This window comes from Exophiala xenobiotica (assembly GCF_000835505.1).
Source record: "Exophiala xenobiotica strain CBS 118157 unplaced genomic scaffold supercont1.6, whole genome shotgun sequence".
Taxonomy (NCBI): domain Eukaryota; kingdom Fungi; phylum Ascomycota; class Eurotiomycetes; order Chaetothyriales; family Herpotrichiellaceae; genus Exophiala; species Exophiala xenobiotica.
The window spans coordinates 1,758,665-1,772,163 of NW_013562489.1; the positions used below are offsets into that span (position 1 = coordinate 1,758,665).

Consider the following 13,499-nt stretch of genomic DNA (forward strand, 5'->3'; position numbering starts at 1 on the left):
GGATTCAGCTATCTCAGCCTGACCATGGTCGCTCTTGCCTGCTGGCCAGCAGCTCTCAAATCGCTACACAAAGGTTGCCTGCATGCCAAATTGTACATTGGGCGCTCTGTGCGGAGTTGGAGACAAGCATCACTCAACTCGTTAACGCCCACCTCAAGATGTCCGGGCTGGAAGTGATTGGCGCCATCTCCGCCGTCATCGGTATCGTTGATGCCTCGATCAAAATCTACGAGAGCGCACAGAAAGACGTGAAGCTGTCCGACACCTTCCATATTGTAGGCCGACGGCTTCCCATCGTCCTTGACACTCTCCAGACCTGCAAGACCCACCTACAACCGATCCGAGACTCCTTGCCTGCGGATGTGTGCGCAGCCTTAGAGAAGAACCTGGAAGGATGCGATGAAAAGGCGAGAAAATTGAGCAAATCTTTGAAAAGGTTCTACCTGGAGGAAATGGTGCGTGGGAGCAACGGTACATAAAGGTCGTCAAGAGACTCGGCAAGGGCAACAAGGCGGAAGAGCTGATGGTGTCGATCACGGAAGACGTTCAACTGGTGGTCAACCATCATGCGGCCAAGTCTGCCAGACCGGAGCAAATGGCGGAGCTAGAGAAGATCGTCCAAGAGATGAAGTTGACGCGGTCGTCGCTGCCCGAGGAGGAGGGCCCATGGATGACATTCAACAGTCAGGGCGGGGCGCAGACGAACAACGTCAATAGCGGCAGCGGGCAACAGATTAATAATAATGCGGGCGTGGGAACTCAGAATTTTGGTAAGAACTAGCCGTGAGGAGGACCTTTCTATTACACGGTGGGATAGAGAAAGGCGGGTGGACGGTGGTTCGTTTGGCGTCTGCGAATACGCCTCAAGCTGCATACTTTTATAGATTCGCGAATGGATACTAGGGGTCTCTCTAATCACTAATCTCTCAGAATACATGTCCTGTTTCCGCGCGTGATTAATTATTTGAATTCTTGTGGACCAAGCTAATCGTCTTTGATTATATAGTTATCAGACAGAAGGCGGGTTTGAGCTTCCAAAATCCTGTCGGACTCTGCCTCGGCCAGGTACCTTATATCAACACGGAACTCTTCATTGGACGAGAGTCTGAGATTACCCAAATGCGAGAGATTCTGCGACCCGGTGACTTGTCTTCAGAACAGCGACGGCTAATACCTGGGGGGACGGGTGGGATGGATAAGACGCAGGCCATCGCGTTCGCGAAGCGCCACCAGCATGAATACGACTCAGTGTTCTGGCTCAATGCAGCATCCGAGGCTACGCTCAAGGACAGTTTCCGGCTCGTGGCCGAGGCCATCTTTGATATCCAAGACGCGCAAGTGCTGCAGGATGAGCAGAGCCTCATCCAGATACGGCGATGGTTGTCCGACGAGAAGAATATCCGATGGCTGCTCATCTTCGACAACCACGATGACCCAGATCGGTACCTAGTTGAACGATATTATCCATATGTCGCTCACGGGCCGTTCATCGTGACGACTCGGCGGCCGGATCTCGTGGCGGGGTCGGAGCTTCGCCTGCAGTCTCTCCAGAGCGTGAAAGAAAGCCTCGACATCCTAGAGACACGGTCTCGGCGGGAAAATGTCAAGTTTGGCAAGTGTGTCGATGCCGTCTAAGAGCAACTTACTTATTGTCACTCTTCAGATATTCATGCGCGGCGGCTGGCCGAGCGACTCGCTGGCCTCCCCCTAGCCTTGGCCACCGCCGGGGCCTATCTTCGCCGATGCGCCTTCACTTTTGAGCGGTACCTCGAGGAGTATGAGCAGCACTGGAATATTGACCCACGACGACCCCTTCCACTCCAGAAGTATCAGGAACGCACACTCTACACCACAAGGGATGTCTCACACACCCGCCTCCAAGGCGAAGACGCGGACGCGGCGAAGTTGTTGGGCTTGCTGGCATACTTTGGCAATCGACGGCTCTGGTACGAGCTGTTTCGGGCGGGGCTCTCCGACGACGCAGCGCCGTGGCTGTACGAAGTGATTTCCAGGGATGTCGAGTTCGAGAGCACGGTGAGAAAGCTGACGAGCTACTGCTTCCTGGAAGTACAGACGGCGGTGGCGTCGTGGAGCATGCACACGTGCGTGCACGACTGGACGTTAGCGGCTCTCAACGAGGTGGTGGATGAGAGGCAGTATTGGTACACTTTCGATTGTGTGGGAGCATCCATTGAACAAGAAGACATGCGCTACGGTTAGGACACGTTAGCGACCATCGTGGTGCAGTCATGAAGAGTCTTAACAATAAGCGACTGCGTAAAGCTTACCTCATTGCTGAACTGTTGACCCAACAGGTTCAGCTTACAGCAGCGGAGAAAATGTACATGTTGACACTGGCTAGGCATGAAAAGGCGCTGGGAGCGGATCACATGTTGACACTCCTTACGGTTAACAATCTGGGAAATCTATACGCTAACCAAGGCAAGCTGGACGAGGCGGAGAAGATGTACCAGCGGGCACTAGCTGGGTATGAGCAGGCACTAGGACCGGATCATACGTCGACACTAGACGCGGTCAACAATTTCGGAAATCTATACACTCACCAAGGCAAGCTAGACGAAGCGGAGAAGATGTACCAGCGGGCGCTGACTGGAAGCGCCGGGATCCAAATTGATCACGTAGCTCGACGAGAACGTGGCATGACCGGATGTGTCGCAGGATCAGGGTATGGGATCTGGGTACAGGACACTGTCCCGCGGAACGATGTTGATTCAATGACCTGCCAGCTCGTCCCCTGGAGTCGAAGGGCCCTGCATAGGTCTAGGCTACCAACCCAGACCGAGCGTCCCGATTGTCATTGAACCGGGCCCGAAAATCTTCCCACGCAAGATCTGGAGGCTGACTGGCCAGCCAATTCCATCGGCTAGCAGGGGCCTTGCTCGGTCGACACGCTGAGTGCCCTCGAGGCCTAGCATGTGGCGTGGCAGTGCCGCTAACACGGCCCTTTGTACGTCATCGAAAAATGGCAGTTGGCTCCGCACAGGCATGACCGTGCATGGAGCAAAAACCGCAAATTCTTTGGCACTTGCCACTCGAGCCAATAATATGGCGCGGAGTTCCATTTCCAAACAATCGACTCTGCAAGTTCTGACAAACTCGTTCATTATAAACAGTCCGGATCAATTATCCAGTTTCTTCGATTTCCCAGGTTCTCAACTTTTTGCCTCTGTAAACATCGGCTTCCCCTTCTGTGTTGTTGGCCTTCGAGCCTGACATTCCGCACTTCATGCAACACGTTTGATCTTTATACCCAGACATGTCCCCAATCTTGGGCTGTTTTGGTGGCAAGCCAGCGGCAGCTCTCGCATTAAAGAAAGAAAGAAAAAGTTCCCGGACAGCGGCCTATTTCCCAAAGCGTCAGATTTGTTTCTTAAGTGATTGCCAATGATCCGATGAAGAATGTTGCCATTGACCAAAGATGCACTCGCCGCCAAAAGCACTGTCGATTCAACCGGCTAAGGAGCGCCAACCACTCAAGCCAACGACCGCGAAAAAGCGACAATCAAGTGCCAGAATCTCGGCGGCCTGCGAGGCATGCAAGAGGCGAAGGACAAAATGCACTGGCGGTCCGCCACCCTGTAAGCTTTGCGAAAACCTAGGCACCGAATGTGTCATTGGCCTTTCGTTCGACATGCGGCGTCGCGCGGCGCTCCAGCGCATGATCGATGAGTCCCGTTCATATCAGGAAACTCTCAATCGGTTAATGGATAGCATAAGAGAAGGTCCCTCACCTCGGCTGACATCGCTGTATGACATTATCAAAAGTAGCGGCAGCAATCAGGACTCTGCAGCGGCCATTCAGCACTACCTGAGAGACAGCGATGAGCAAAGTTCTGATCATACCATGATCTCGAATGGAGATATTGTCGAGTCGCCGCTCCCGGATGGAGCAGGGAAGGTAATGAGTCGTGATGGCGATCTGGACAGCCCCAGCGCCAGTGGCGGCGCATCGCTCAAAGGCGACGAGATTGACAGTCAGAAAATAATGGAGCCTCCCTCACGCGTCGGATCTGTGCCTTTGCAGCTTGCAAAGGCGAAGCAGAGATCGGAAACCCCGAATATCGAGTGGTTGCTGATGGCGCTCAAGAGTTGCTCTATATCCGACGGAGAAGAGATGCTGCGTCGCTTTGTCGCATCCGAAATGGCGGACAAGGGCTCTTCATCACCATGTTCGACGGCGTCCGGTAGAAGCCTCTTCGAGAAATTTCAGCCCATAAAAGTCCAAGACAGAATGGCAGAACGCTCCAAGTGGCATCCAGCACTGCAACTGCGATCACCAACTGTTTTCGTAGAAGAAAAGTCACAGGTGAGTCTCGAAGAGTCCGGTCTTTTTTGTTTGTTTTTGAGTGGTGCCCTACAGGGTTGCTTGGCATCTTTAAAGTCATTCTTGCGCCGTTCTTGCGTCTTGAAACACCCTTTGCACGTACTCTTATCGTCAAGCCCCATGGTCGCTAATTTTGCGAAGATAGGACAAGGAGCCCACAGCGACCAGCGCCGGTTGTCGGGGGCTGACGCTTCGATGGTCAGGCCGGAGCAATCCAAGATGCGGTCGCAGCCTGTATCGCGACGCCCGTCTTTCCCCCAGCCTCAGATCAACACCGATATTCCAATGTTGTCGATGCGGCAATTTTCACCGACGGCGCCATACCTCGAACACGTCTCGACGCCAGAGTCTTCGAGCTCGGTGTCGAACGGCTGGGACCTAACCGTGGCACAAGAAGATCAATCCACAAGGCTTCGAATACCCCGACACCTTGTTCTACCATTGACCATCGCCGATGATTCATACATGAGCCGGACGTATACTCACTATCTGCAAGGTGCCCGACAGATGCTGGAGACAGGCGTTCCACTGTCGAACGTTCTTGGAGTGGACGACGAGGTGCCCGTGAATTTGTTTTTCCGGAGTCGCACAGATAAGGATCAGTTTGACTGTGCATCCTGGGCGTGCGAGGTGACTCGAAGTTATGAAACCGACGTGTTTGCTCGACTGGGCACCGCGTATATGTTGACTTTCATGATGCGGGTGAGCTATGAATCGTTCTCGACTTGGCTCGCCTGCACAGTTACTAACCACTGGCCTCCATAGTGGCTTTTGGTCCCAACCGTCGAGAACTACCAGAAAGTCCCGGATATGATGAAGCCAACACCATCACAGTGCATGATTCCGCATATCGGTGCTATTGAGACTATACCAATGTGAGTCCTTGCGATTGAATCTTGGGGCTTCGCTGCTAAGCCAGGTATCAGCCCTGCCGTCCGGGATGCTAATATTCACCATCTAAGAGATTGGCTCACACCGCTGATCAATTGTAATTGGAGTGTGAACTGGCAACACGGAATGGACGCCGCTGTCCGCTGGAGTCTAAGCACTGAAGCGACGGTCTTGACGCCGGGGTTCATCCACCATGTGACTGATTATGGCAATTGGAGTCTCGGCAGCACATTTTTGGAGACTTTTCCTGAAGTGGAAGGCAAAATCAGGATACGCGACTGATGAGAAACGAAGCGATGAAACGACAGTGAGGATTTTCGAGTCTTGAAATAAGAGAGCCAAGAAGACGATGAAAAGAATGTAGCCATGCCCAAAGCTGAACAGTCAAGTCCAGCCGTATAAATTCCTAGAGACAGAGAGTTGAGGTCCTCCAGCAGTCCGTTTGCTGCGACATAAATGCAGCTTCGATGGACATAACTGTCGAGTGGTGAACAAATCCGCAATGTTGGCATTCGATGAGTCGCGAGCCACTCTATCACGAGGAACCAGCACACAAATCCCACAATGCAAGTGTACAGTAAAATCAGGGGTGACATTCTTTCGAGCCCGAGGTGGCTCAGATTCTCCTAGATTTGCCAGTGCTGAAAGGGAACCAAGATATGGTACCATGAACCTTCTTCAATGGTTGTAACGGTAATACCGCCTAAAAGGTGTTTTGTTGGACCCGTACCCATGTAGGTTTCCAACGACCGGGCGTGGGAACTATCTACATTCTAGGCCCGACCATATAGCGTTCATGAAGAACTCATGAAATGGTGCTTAAATGTCCCGGCTTGAGGTCTCCCTTGTGATTGAAGATGCTCTTTCCGCTTTGATTGTGACCAGCCTCAGAAGTCAGCCGTGCCAGTTCGTAGGAGCCATGAGTCTTTCCTGCTGTTCCAGCATCTGAACCATTGCTTGTAAGTGTGAAATCTCAGTTTTCATGTGTCGGATATCGACTTCAGTCTGATGAATATAATTGATAGCGTCATTGATGATGTCCGACTTCTTGATGTGTCTGGGTGGAGCTCTGAAATCTCGATGGTCGGAAAATTGGAAGGGGCTTACTCGCGAACCCTGTTTTGCTTCGAGCAGAGTGTGGTAGAGCTGTTTTATATTGTTGTTGAGTTTGTCGCGGTACCTCCGCTCAATAACGGTATGGGCTTGCTTTTTCTTCGTTGCTTCGTCCGAGTCTCCTACTGACGAATTTTCGTCTTTTGTCCACCGCATCTGTCGCGTGTGTTTTAATGCCTTTATCTTCGCTCCATCTTGATGACGGCGGGATCTTTTGCACGAAGCGGCTTCAGAACCCCCCCGACCTTGAGCTGAAGCTTCCGGGCAACGTCTGAAAATATCACTGTTATTCTTGAATTTTGGCGATGAAGCTGCCTCAGAGTAACAAGTAACCCCTGAGTCTATAATGGCCGAATGGTCTTGGTTAAAATTTGCACAAAAGCTGTCGCTCGTCGCAGTTGAAAGGTACGTCTTGGTTGGAAATGGCCATGGAGGATATAAAGGCAGCAATGGAGTTACGACATTACCGCCGTTAACTGAAGACCCAGAGCTGCCATCTACATCAAGAAACTCTGAATAGTCCACCATCAGATCATCGTTGGACTCATTAGGCCAAAAGACTGGGCCATCGGCGCTCATTTCGACGATGGATTGTACGAACGGCCAACGTCCGAGGCAATTTAGACAAATGACTCCACGGTTATTAGGGCGCGATGAGAGCGTTTCAAAAGAGACGGCTTGTAAGTGTTGGGAGTAATTATATGGATAAATGCACTCCTGGCGTATATGCTATTCGGCACCACTGATTGTGCCTGGTACTGTAATGAATAAATCATTGTGGGTATTTTGATAGATAAGTCTATGTTCTATCCTTGATTTTCTGCTCTCGAGAAGTGCTATTTGTTCGATCTACGATGACTGCGGGTGAGCGAACGAGCCATATAACGTCATGGGGGCCACCCAGGCTGCGATCGACAAATAATCCATATGACGTTGTTGATTAAAGAGGAACCTTTACATCCAGATATGACATTTGGGCGACACTCGTGATGGTACGTGCAAAGCGCACGTTTAGTGTGCAGATCAAGATACTGGTGCATTGGAATACTGGATCACCGAGACCGCGCAACGTAACTTTTCTAATTATGGTCCTGGCGGCTCCAGCTCGTCAGACTGATGCATGTGCGCTGCTTTGCACTACTTATGGTAACCTGCGTCACAGGTCCTCTGAATGACTTGTTAACAATCATTCCTACTTCCTTTTTCTTCTTTGCAACGTTTTCCGTAATGTCCATAAGCGGCTAAGTAGACAGTGCTCTCCAAAAATGATTTTGCCAATCTGGGCAAAGAAAGACAACTCGGACCCGCTGGATTCACCTGATGTGAATAAATCTTGTTGACGCTCGGACATGCGCGAATGCATGAAGAACTTCCTCCAAACCAGACAAGGCCATCGGCAGATCGGAATCAGAATCCCGCGTGGAGAATCAAGCCCGCCACCAGCAAAAAACACCAAACCCATAGCTCAGAACAAATCTTTGAAAACGCGTAAATTTTGGATTACCACAGTAAACCCACGCTACCTTAGGCCATTACCACGTTTGGCGCGTCGAAAGCGCGTTACTTCGTGGTAATGGTGCCTGGGTGGCCACAGGTAAAGAACGGGTCCGAGCACATCAACGAGCACAAATGTCCAGCCAAAGGCTACGCCGTGGAATTGCTCGATTGGAACTGAACGCAGTTGAGAATCCGCTGCGCAGAGCCCAAGTTGCATCGCCAACGGCACGAGATCACGTGAGAACTGTTACGTCGAAGTCTGCGAGTACGGATACCAGCCACACTTTCGACGCCGCAAATATTTAGGGGCTGTGCAAGACCGAGATTGGGCCAGGACATTCGAGTACACACTTTGGCTAGATGCTCACGCATCTCTCGGTTCCTGAGTCGCAGTTACAGTATCCTGTTCTGCGACATCGCTGAAGCCGACGTATAATGGCGCCTAATCTGACCGATTCACAGCATGCGCTGCAAGTGCAGCACATGATCTCGGATGGCTGTTTCACCTGTCGCCAAATTGGAGCGGCTGCTAACTGCAGCTTGGAGCATCCGTTTACTTGTCATGCTAGGAGAAATTTATCGTGCATTTGCGACGAAGAAGATTCGCGGTTGGGGACCAGATGTCTGCGGTCTTCGATCACAACTTCCTGGTCTGACCTGTCCTTCGTCCCAATACTCTTCACATACGTGGCGCAGCTGTGAAACAGAAGCCATGGATTGTCAGACGACGCTGCTAGCACAGCTCGACAAGCCAGACGATGTCGCTAGTCAATCGAACGATATGACTCCAAGGCCACTGTCGCCCCGACATGGAACACGTGGCAGCCGGTCGCCAGTCCCTATACGCAAAACCATGAGCCCTCTTGAACTATCATCGCCGGTGATCCGAATCTGACAACCTGGCATGGGGGCCAATCAGCCGCCCAAGGTCGCTACACTTCGCAGATTTCTGGTAAAAGAGCTGGGTACGCGGGTAATATTCCCTTGGCATTTGAGGTCAGGAGACACACATTCCCACATTTGCTATGGTGCATGAAGGGCGCCGCTCACGGTTTGGAGAGCGCGCAGGCTCAACCGCCAGCCGCCGATCCTAATGGGCTTTGACCTTGAATTCGCACTTTTCGCTCTAAGAATGCGGACCAGGACGGCCACTTACTGTTGCCCGTATCCAGCGTCATGCCCACACCATAACGATTTTCAAAAGAGACCGCCATTTCGTATTTCCGGATTCGCAACACGTTCTGTCATTCCTCGAGCATGACTCTGCGACAGTTGCTGCGGCGAAGCATCGGACATTTACCTCAACCATTGAGTGTATCTGGCACCAACAATGCTCTAGCGCCGACGTACATGAAAGCTAAGCTCTCCGTCTTTGCAAACATCATGTCCCTGCGAGTCTTCGTGTAAGCCTTCGTTGACGGACATATGGTTGTGCACCGCGACCAAAAAGATGTCGTTCGGTCTCAGACGTCGTGCATGATTGTCTCGCCTCATGCTCCATCGGCACTAGCAGGCAGTTACACACAGCATGTGGCTGTATGTAAACTTTCGCCCGTCATCACAGATATGGATGACAACATGTCATGGTGGGGAGACCCCCGGACACCGAGGGACACTGAATGCAGCCCAGGGATCGACGCAGCCTCGGCAGGAAGCAAAAAGAAGTTGCATGTGGCTGAGTCGAGCCTTCATGCCACAGGTCCGTACAAGAGCCTCGCAAAAACCGGCGACGAGCGGCGACGAAAAGCGAGTCCGCAACACCACCAACCCACTTTAGGACGTTTCACGTGATTTCCTCACTCGAAAAGTGCGCATAGTTTATTTCGTCGGATCAGTCGCGCGTGCGCCTTTCCACGTAACTTTCCTTCCCTGTAATTCCAGTGCTCCTTAGTGCTGTAGTTTCATTACTACAGCATTTATGGCCGAGCCTGAGAGACTTCCTTTGGAGATCCTCCAAGCAGGTGGCAAAATCCCAACTTCCACTTCCGCCCTCGTCGACCCGACCCTGTCTCAGGTTTGTTCGTTCGTTGATACAATTGCTCACATGCAAATGAATGCGGCCCTACGCGACGGGATTACGGCTGACGAAATGCAGTCACCAACCATCAAGAATGCAAAACGTTCCTCGACAGAATTGTGCCCGTCACTGCACTTGCGATAACCCGCAGCGACCTTATATCCCTGCACAGTCCAACTAACACGGATATAGCAAAGGAGGAGAGGAACATGACACTGTCGAGGATCTTGATCAGAATAACAAGGGAGACACAGCAGACCAAAGGTACAGAAATAAATGGTTATCTAAGAGCTGCGAGGATTGCTACATTCGAGACCCAATATCGGGATCTGATGGAAATCATGACGAGGAATACTCAGCGGCGGGTCAAAAATGGAGAGCCATGCGCCGGCTGCTGTGAGCAAGCCAACACCGCCAATATCCTGGCCCACGCCAGCAGAAAATCCCAGTCGCCGTTCTCGAGTGACCTGTTGCATGCAGCGGCTTAGTCTGGCAGTTGTAGGTAGCACCGCGATCAGCTATCCTCCTCAGCTTAGTTTCGAAGATTATGCCAGAGGTCGGACACTCATGATGGAAGCCTGGTTTTTGAGGTCGACAAGATGAGGTGAGATTTCTTGTTGGAAGTACCATCCCCGGCTGAACGAGCACCGGGGCCAAACAGCACTCGATCTCGCACATGAAAGGAGAGGCCGTGAAGCGCCAAGCGCGAGCACTTGCTTGTAGTAGTGATTCGCGAAGTTTACGGTCTGTCAGGATACTTTTTTTTTCTCTCATCGAGGCATCACTCCCCAGTGCAATCCCTTGAAGACGATTTGTGAGACTTTGCCACTCCCTCTATGACCGCGACTTCGTGACCCGCACTGGTGCGAAAGCAACTTATAACCGCTATACGACCCCTATTTTCGCCGCGAGCGAAGCCATGTCACTTATCGCGATGTTGATGTTGTTTAATTGAGGTGCAATTTCTTGCTTAGCTCGAGATCTCGCAGATTCGCGCTTGTTGGAGGTCTTTTTAACAGACCGGAACGGATATCGTCGATCGGCTGATAGGCGACCAAGTGGTGAGTGGTGTCGCCAAATCCAAGTGAGGCAGTGACTTTGCGTAGTGCTAATGGAACAGCCATGAACGTATGGAGACCCTCTTCATTTCCGATAAAGGTCCAATCGAGATGATTATCCCATGTTTTGAACCCTGATGCGTTCTCCTCGTATATATATACATTCCCAGCTTGAGCCAGACAGACCAGTTCTTGACGGTACCGTTTTCGAGGAAGATGGTTTAGACAGCCCTCCAAACAAGCTTCTATTAGTAGTAGAGCGTCCGCCACCGATGCTATCAAACATCGAAAGGTAGGGCTGATTTGGCAGTCCATTTTCAGGTGGATTAAGTTGAGCAGCGATCATATCACTTCGCTCAAGGTAGGTAGAGCAAGGGAGTATGTCAGGTAGGGACAGGTGACCAAGAAGTATTGACAGATAGTCTTCCCTACACCCAGCCACCCCACAGTCGTAGCACACCCACCATTGGCGAGCGCCTTGGTTCTGTTCTCATCACACGAGCTCCGTACAGCACTCTGCTTCTTCGCAGCTAGTCGGCAAGCTCGATTAGTGAAGGGGATCTTACATTTGGAAACAATCCAAGCGCTGCTGCTTGGTCTGAGACGTTCGGCTCCTGTTTCTTGTCTGCCGAACCTGGAATTTTTGCTTACATCTTTTCGCGATGTACAGAGTACACATCAGACCGCCAGTTCACGTTCTCACATGTTGTGGCATGTCATACAGTAACACAAAGTTCTCTTGATCCACTCATTTGCCTATCCTTGTTTGGCTCTAGGCAAGAAACACTGATTGGCTGTGGCAAACCGGGCTCATGGTTACCGCGCCTCCAATTTGAGAGTCGGGTTCAACACGTCAACCTCAAGGTTCACATCCGGGCTACCGTTGCAGACTCTATAGGCACATTCAACATGCTGGTTCTTGCCTACAACCACCTTGAAAGCACGCTGCTGTGTTGAAGTCGTACTGTAAGCGCCGGTGGATTCAGTTGCAGTTTTCTATGGCATACTCTTTGTGTTCGCGATGTCTACTGAGTCTGCATTCTTGAGCTGTCTTGAAAACCTCGTCCCGTCCAAGGTGGAGTGATTATCATGAGCATGATGCAAAGATTCGCCGACTCACCTTCTGGTACATTATAGCAGAGAAGGGTGGCCGCTGTTAAGAGACTGCTGTACTCACGAGCTTATCTTCCGTTTATCCCTCAGATGAATCGTGGTTTTACACTATAATATTGAGCTTGCATGTTTCCGCTTGCTTCGGTGCTGGCGCAGTACATCAAGCAGCTTATACATCTCAAACGACATCCCCGCAAAACCCGAGCGTGTTATCCTTATCGGCAGCCGAAAGTCTAGTCCACTGTGGTTGTGGAGTGGGGTGTCAGACGTGTATGACGGGAAGCATGCGGAGCGGTGTTCCCGCCCAGTGATTATGTCTTTCTTTCGCTCACCAGCTACGTTCAGTGATTCTGGCAATATGCCTAACAATGCCAAAAGCTTCGCTGAAACACCAGACTTCTTGTCCAAACTGGAGACGATAGAGGCTCTGGTCCAGGACGTCAAACACAAATTAGCTGAACACTGTCTGTTGGCCAACGTCTCGGAGACAGTCCCCAAAGACAACGAGGCAAGTGAAGTAGACACGATCACAACCACTCGCACAGGCCCGACTCACCGCTACACTCACCGATGCCGAAACCCATTACACGCTGAGGGCATGGTACGGGCCCAGGAGTACAGTAATCGCTTGCAAAATTCCACTAGCGAAGGCTTCTCAACTGTATTGGGTCCAACCCATGACAGATCTACGACTTACCCTTGGGTCGACCTAGCGATCTTGCCCTCCAGGTCAACCCTAAAACTTACGGAGTTATGTGACCTGGTCCCTTGTGACGCCGGTTGCTTTCAACTGTTCCGACAGTATCGAGATAGCGCGCATATCCTGTATCCAGGTGTCGTCGATATTGATGGGTTTGAAACTGATTTGACCCAATTTCTTGTCTGTCGATCTATACAACGGAGGGAGACGAGTGCTTTCATGGATGGATCTTCGACGATCTACGGCAAAAGTTTGCATTGGCTTGGTCTCCTCTTTTCATGTTTGGCGTCAGGCTGTCAAAGTCTGCCAATTCGACTGGAAGAACAATACTTAACTCCGCAAGTATACGGTGTGTACTCCAGCCAGCCCCTGGGGACTCCCAGCTATTTCAGGAACAGTTACTAATATGATCTAGTACGGTGTGCGTATGAATGTTTGGTCGCTGTCGACTACCTTTCATGCCCGACAATGCTCGATATCCAGAGCCTCTTGGTTTCGGCCGATTCTATTGCTGTGACAAACCATGCAGGGGAGGCGTGGTCGTTACTAGGCAAGTAAACATGAGATTCTCGTCTTGACGGCATTCTTATACGTTGCAGGGCTCACATCCCGACTGGCACAAATGATCGATCTTCAAAAGCCGTTTCAATCATCTATATCTCTGACTGAAACCCTCCTACGAGAGGAGATCTGGTGCGTGTGGCCTGCTTCTAAATAGGACGGAAGCGCGTGCTCACTATCTCCAGGTGGAAAATCCTGTGGCAG

General features: G+C 51.2%; 4 protein-coding genes across 7 annotated transcripts; 3 read left to right on the forward strand and 1 right to left on the reverse strand.

Moving 5' to 3' along the window:
- Positions 1-158: 158 nt before the first annotated feature.
- On the forward strand, positions 159-2,220 carry PV05_09916 (uncharacterized protein; the record flags this gene model as incomplete). Its single annotated transcript, XM_013456299.1, has 4 exons — positions 159-455; positions 503-770; positions 1,007-1,618; positions 1,664-2,220. The coding sequence occupies 4 exons, from the start codon at positions 159-161 to the stop codon at positions 2,218-2,220; spliced, it is 1,734 nt and encodes a 577-aa protein (XP_013311753.1).
- Positions 2,221-2,249: 29 nt separating this feature from the next.
- On the forward strand, positions 2,250-2,916 carry PV05_09917 (uncharacterized protein; the record flags this gene model as incomplete). The annotated part of the gene is made up of 2 exons (XM_013456300.1): positions 2,250-2,686; positions 2,748-2,916. The coding sequence occupies 2 exons, from the start codon at positions 2,250-2,252 to the stop codon at positions 2,914-2,916; spliced, it is 606 nt and encodes a 201-aa protein (XP_013311754.1).
- Positions 2,917-3,148: 232 nt separating this feature from the next.
- Positions 3,149-5,837, forward strand: PV05_09918. 4 transcript variants are annotated; one of them, XM_013456304.1, is made up of 4 exons: positions 3,149-4,327; positions 4,487-5,047; positions 5,111-5,220; positions 5,272-5,837. In XM_013456304.1, the coding sequence occupies exons 1-4, from the start codon at positions 3,440-3,442 to the stop codon at positions 5,516-5,518; spliced, it is 1,806 nt and encodes a 601-aa protein (XP_013311758.1). In that variant the 5' UTR covers positions 3,149-3,439; the 3' UTR covers positions 5,519-5,837. The 4 variants fall into 4 exon arrangements, with proteins under 4 accessions (XP_013311758.1, XP_013311756.1, XP_013311757.1 ...); XM_013456302.1 differs by having other exon boundaries at positions 4,487-5,220; XM_013456303.1 differs by having other exon boundaries at positions 5,111-5,837.
- On the reverse strand, positions 5,602-7,121 carry PV05_09919 (uncharacterized protein). Its single transcript, XM_013456305.1, has one exon. It carries the CDS (start codon positions 6,926-6,928, stop codon positions 6,131-6,133), a length of 798 nt encoding a protein of 265 aa, XP_013311759.1. The 5' UTR covers positions 6,929-7,121; the 3' UTR covers positions 5,602-6,130.
- Positions 7,122-13,499: the final 6,378 nt, after the last annotated feature.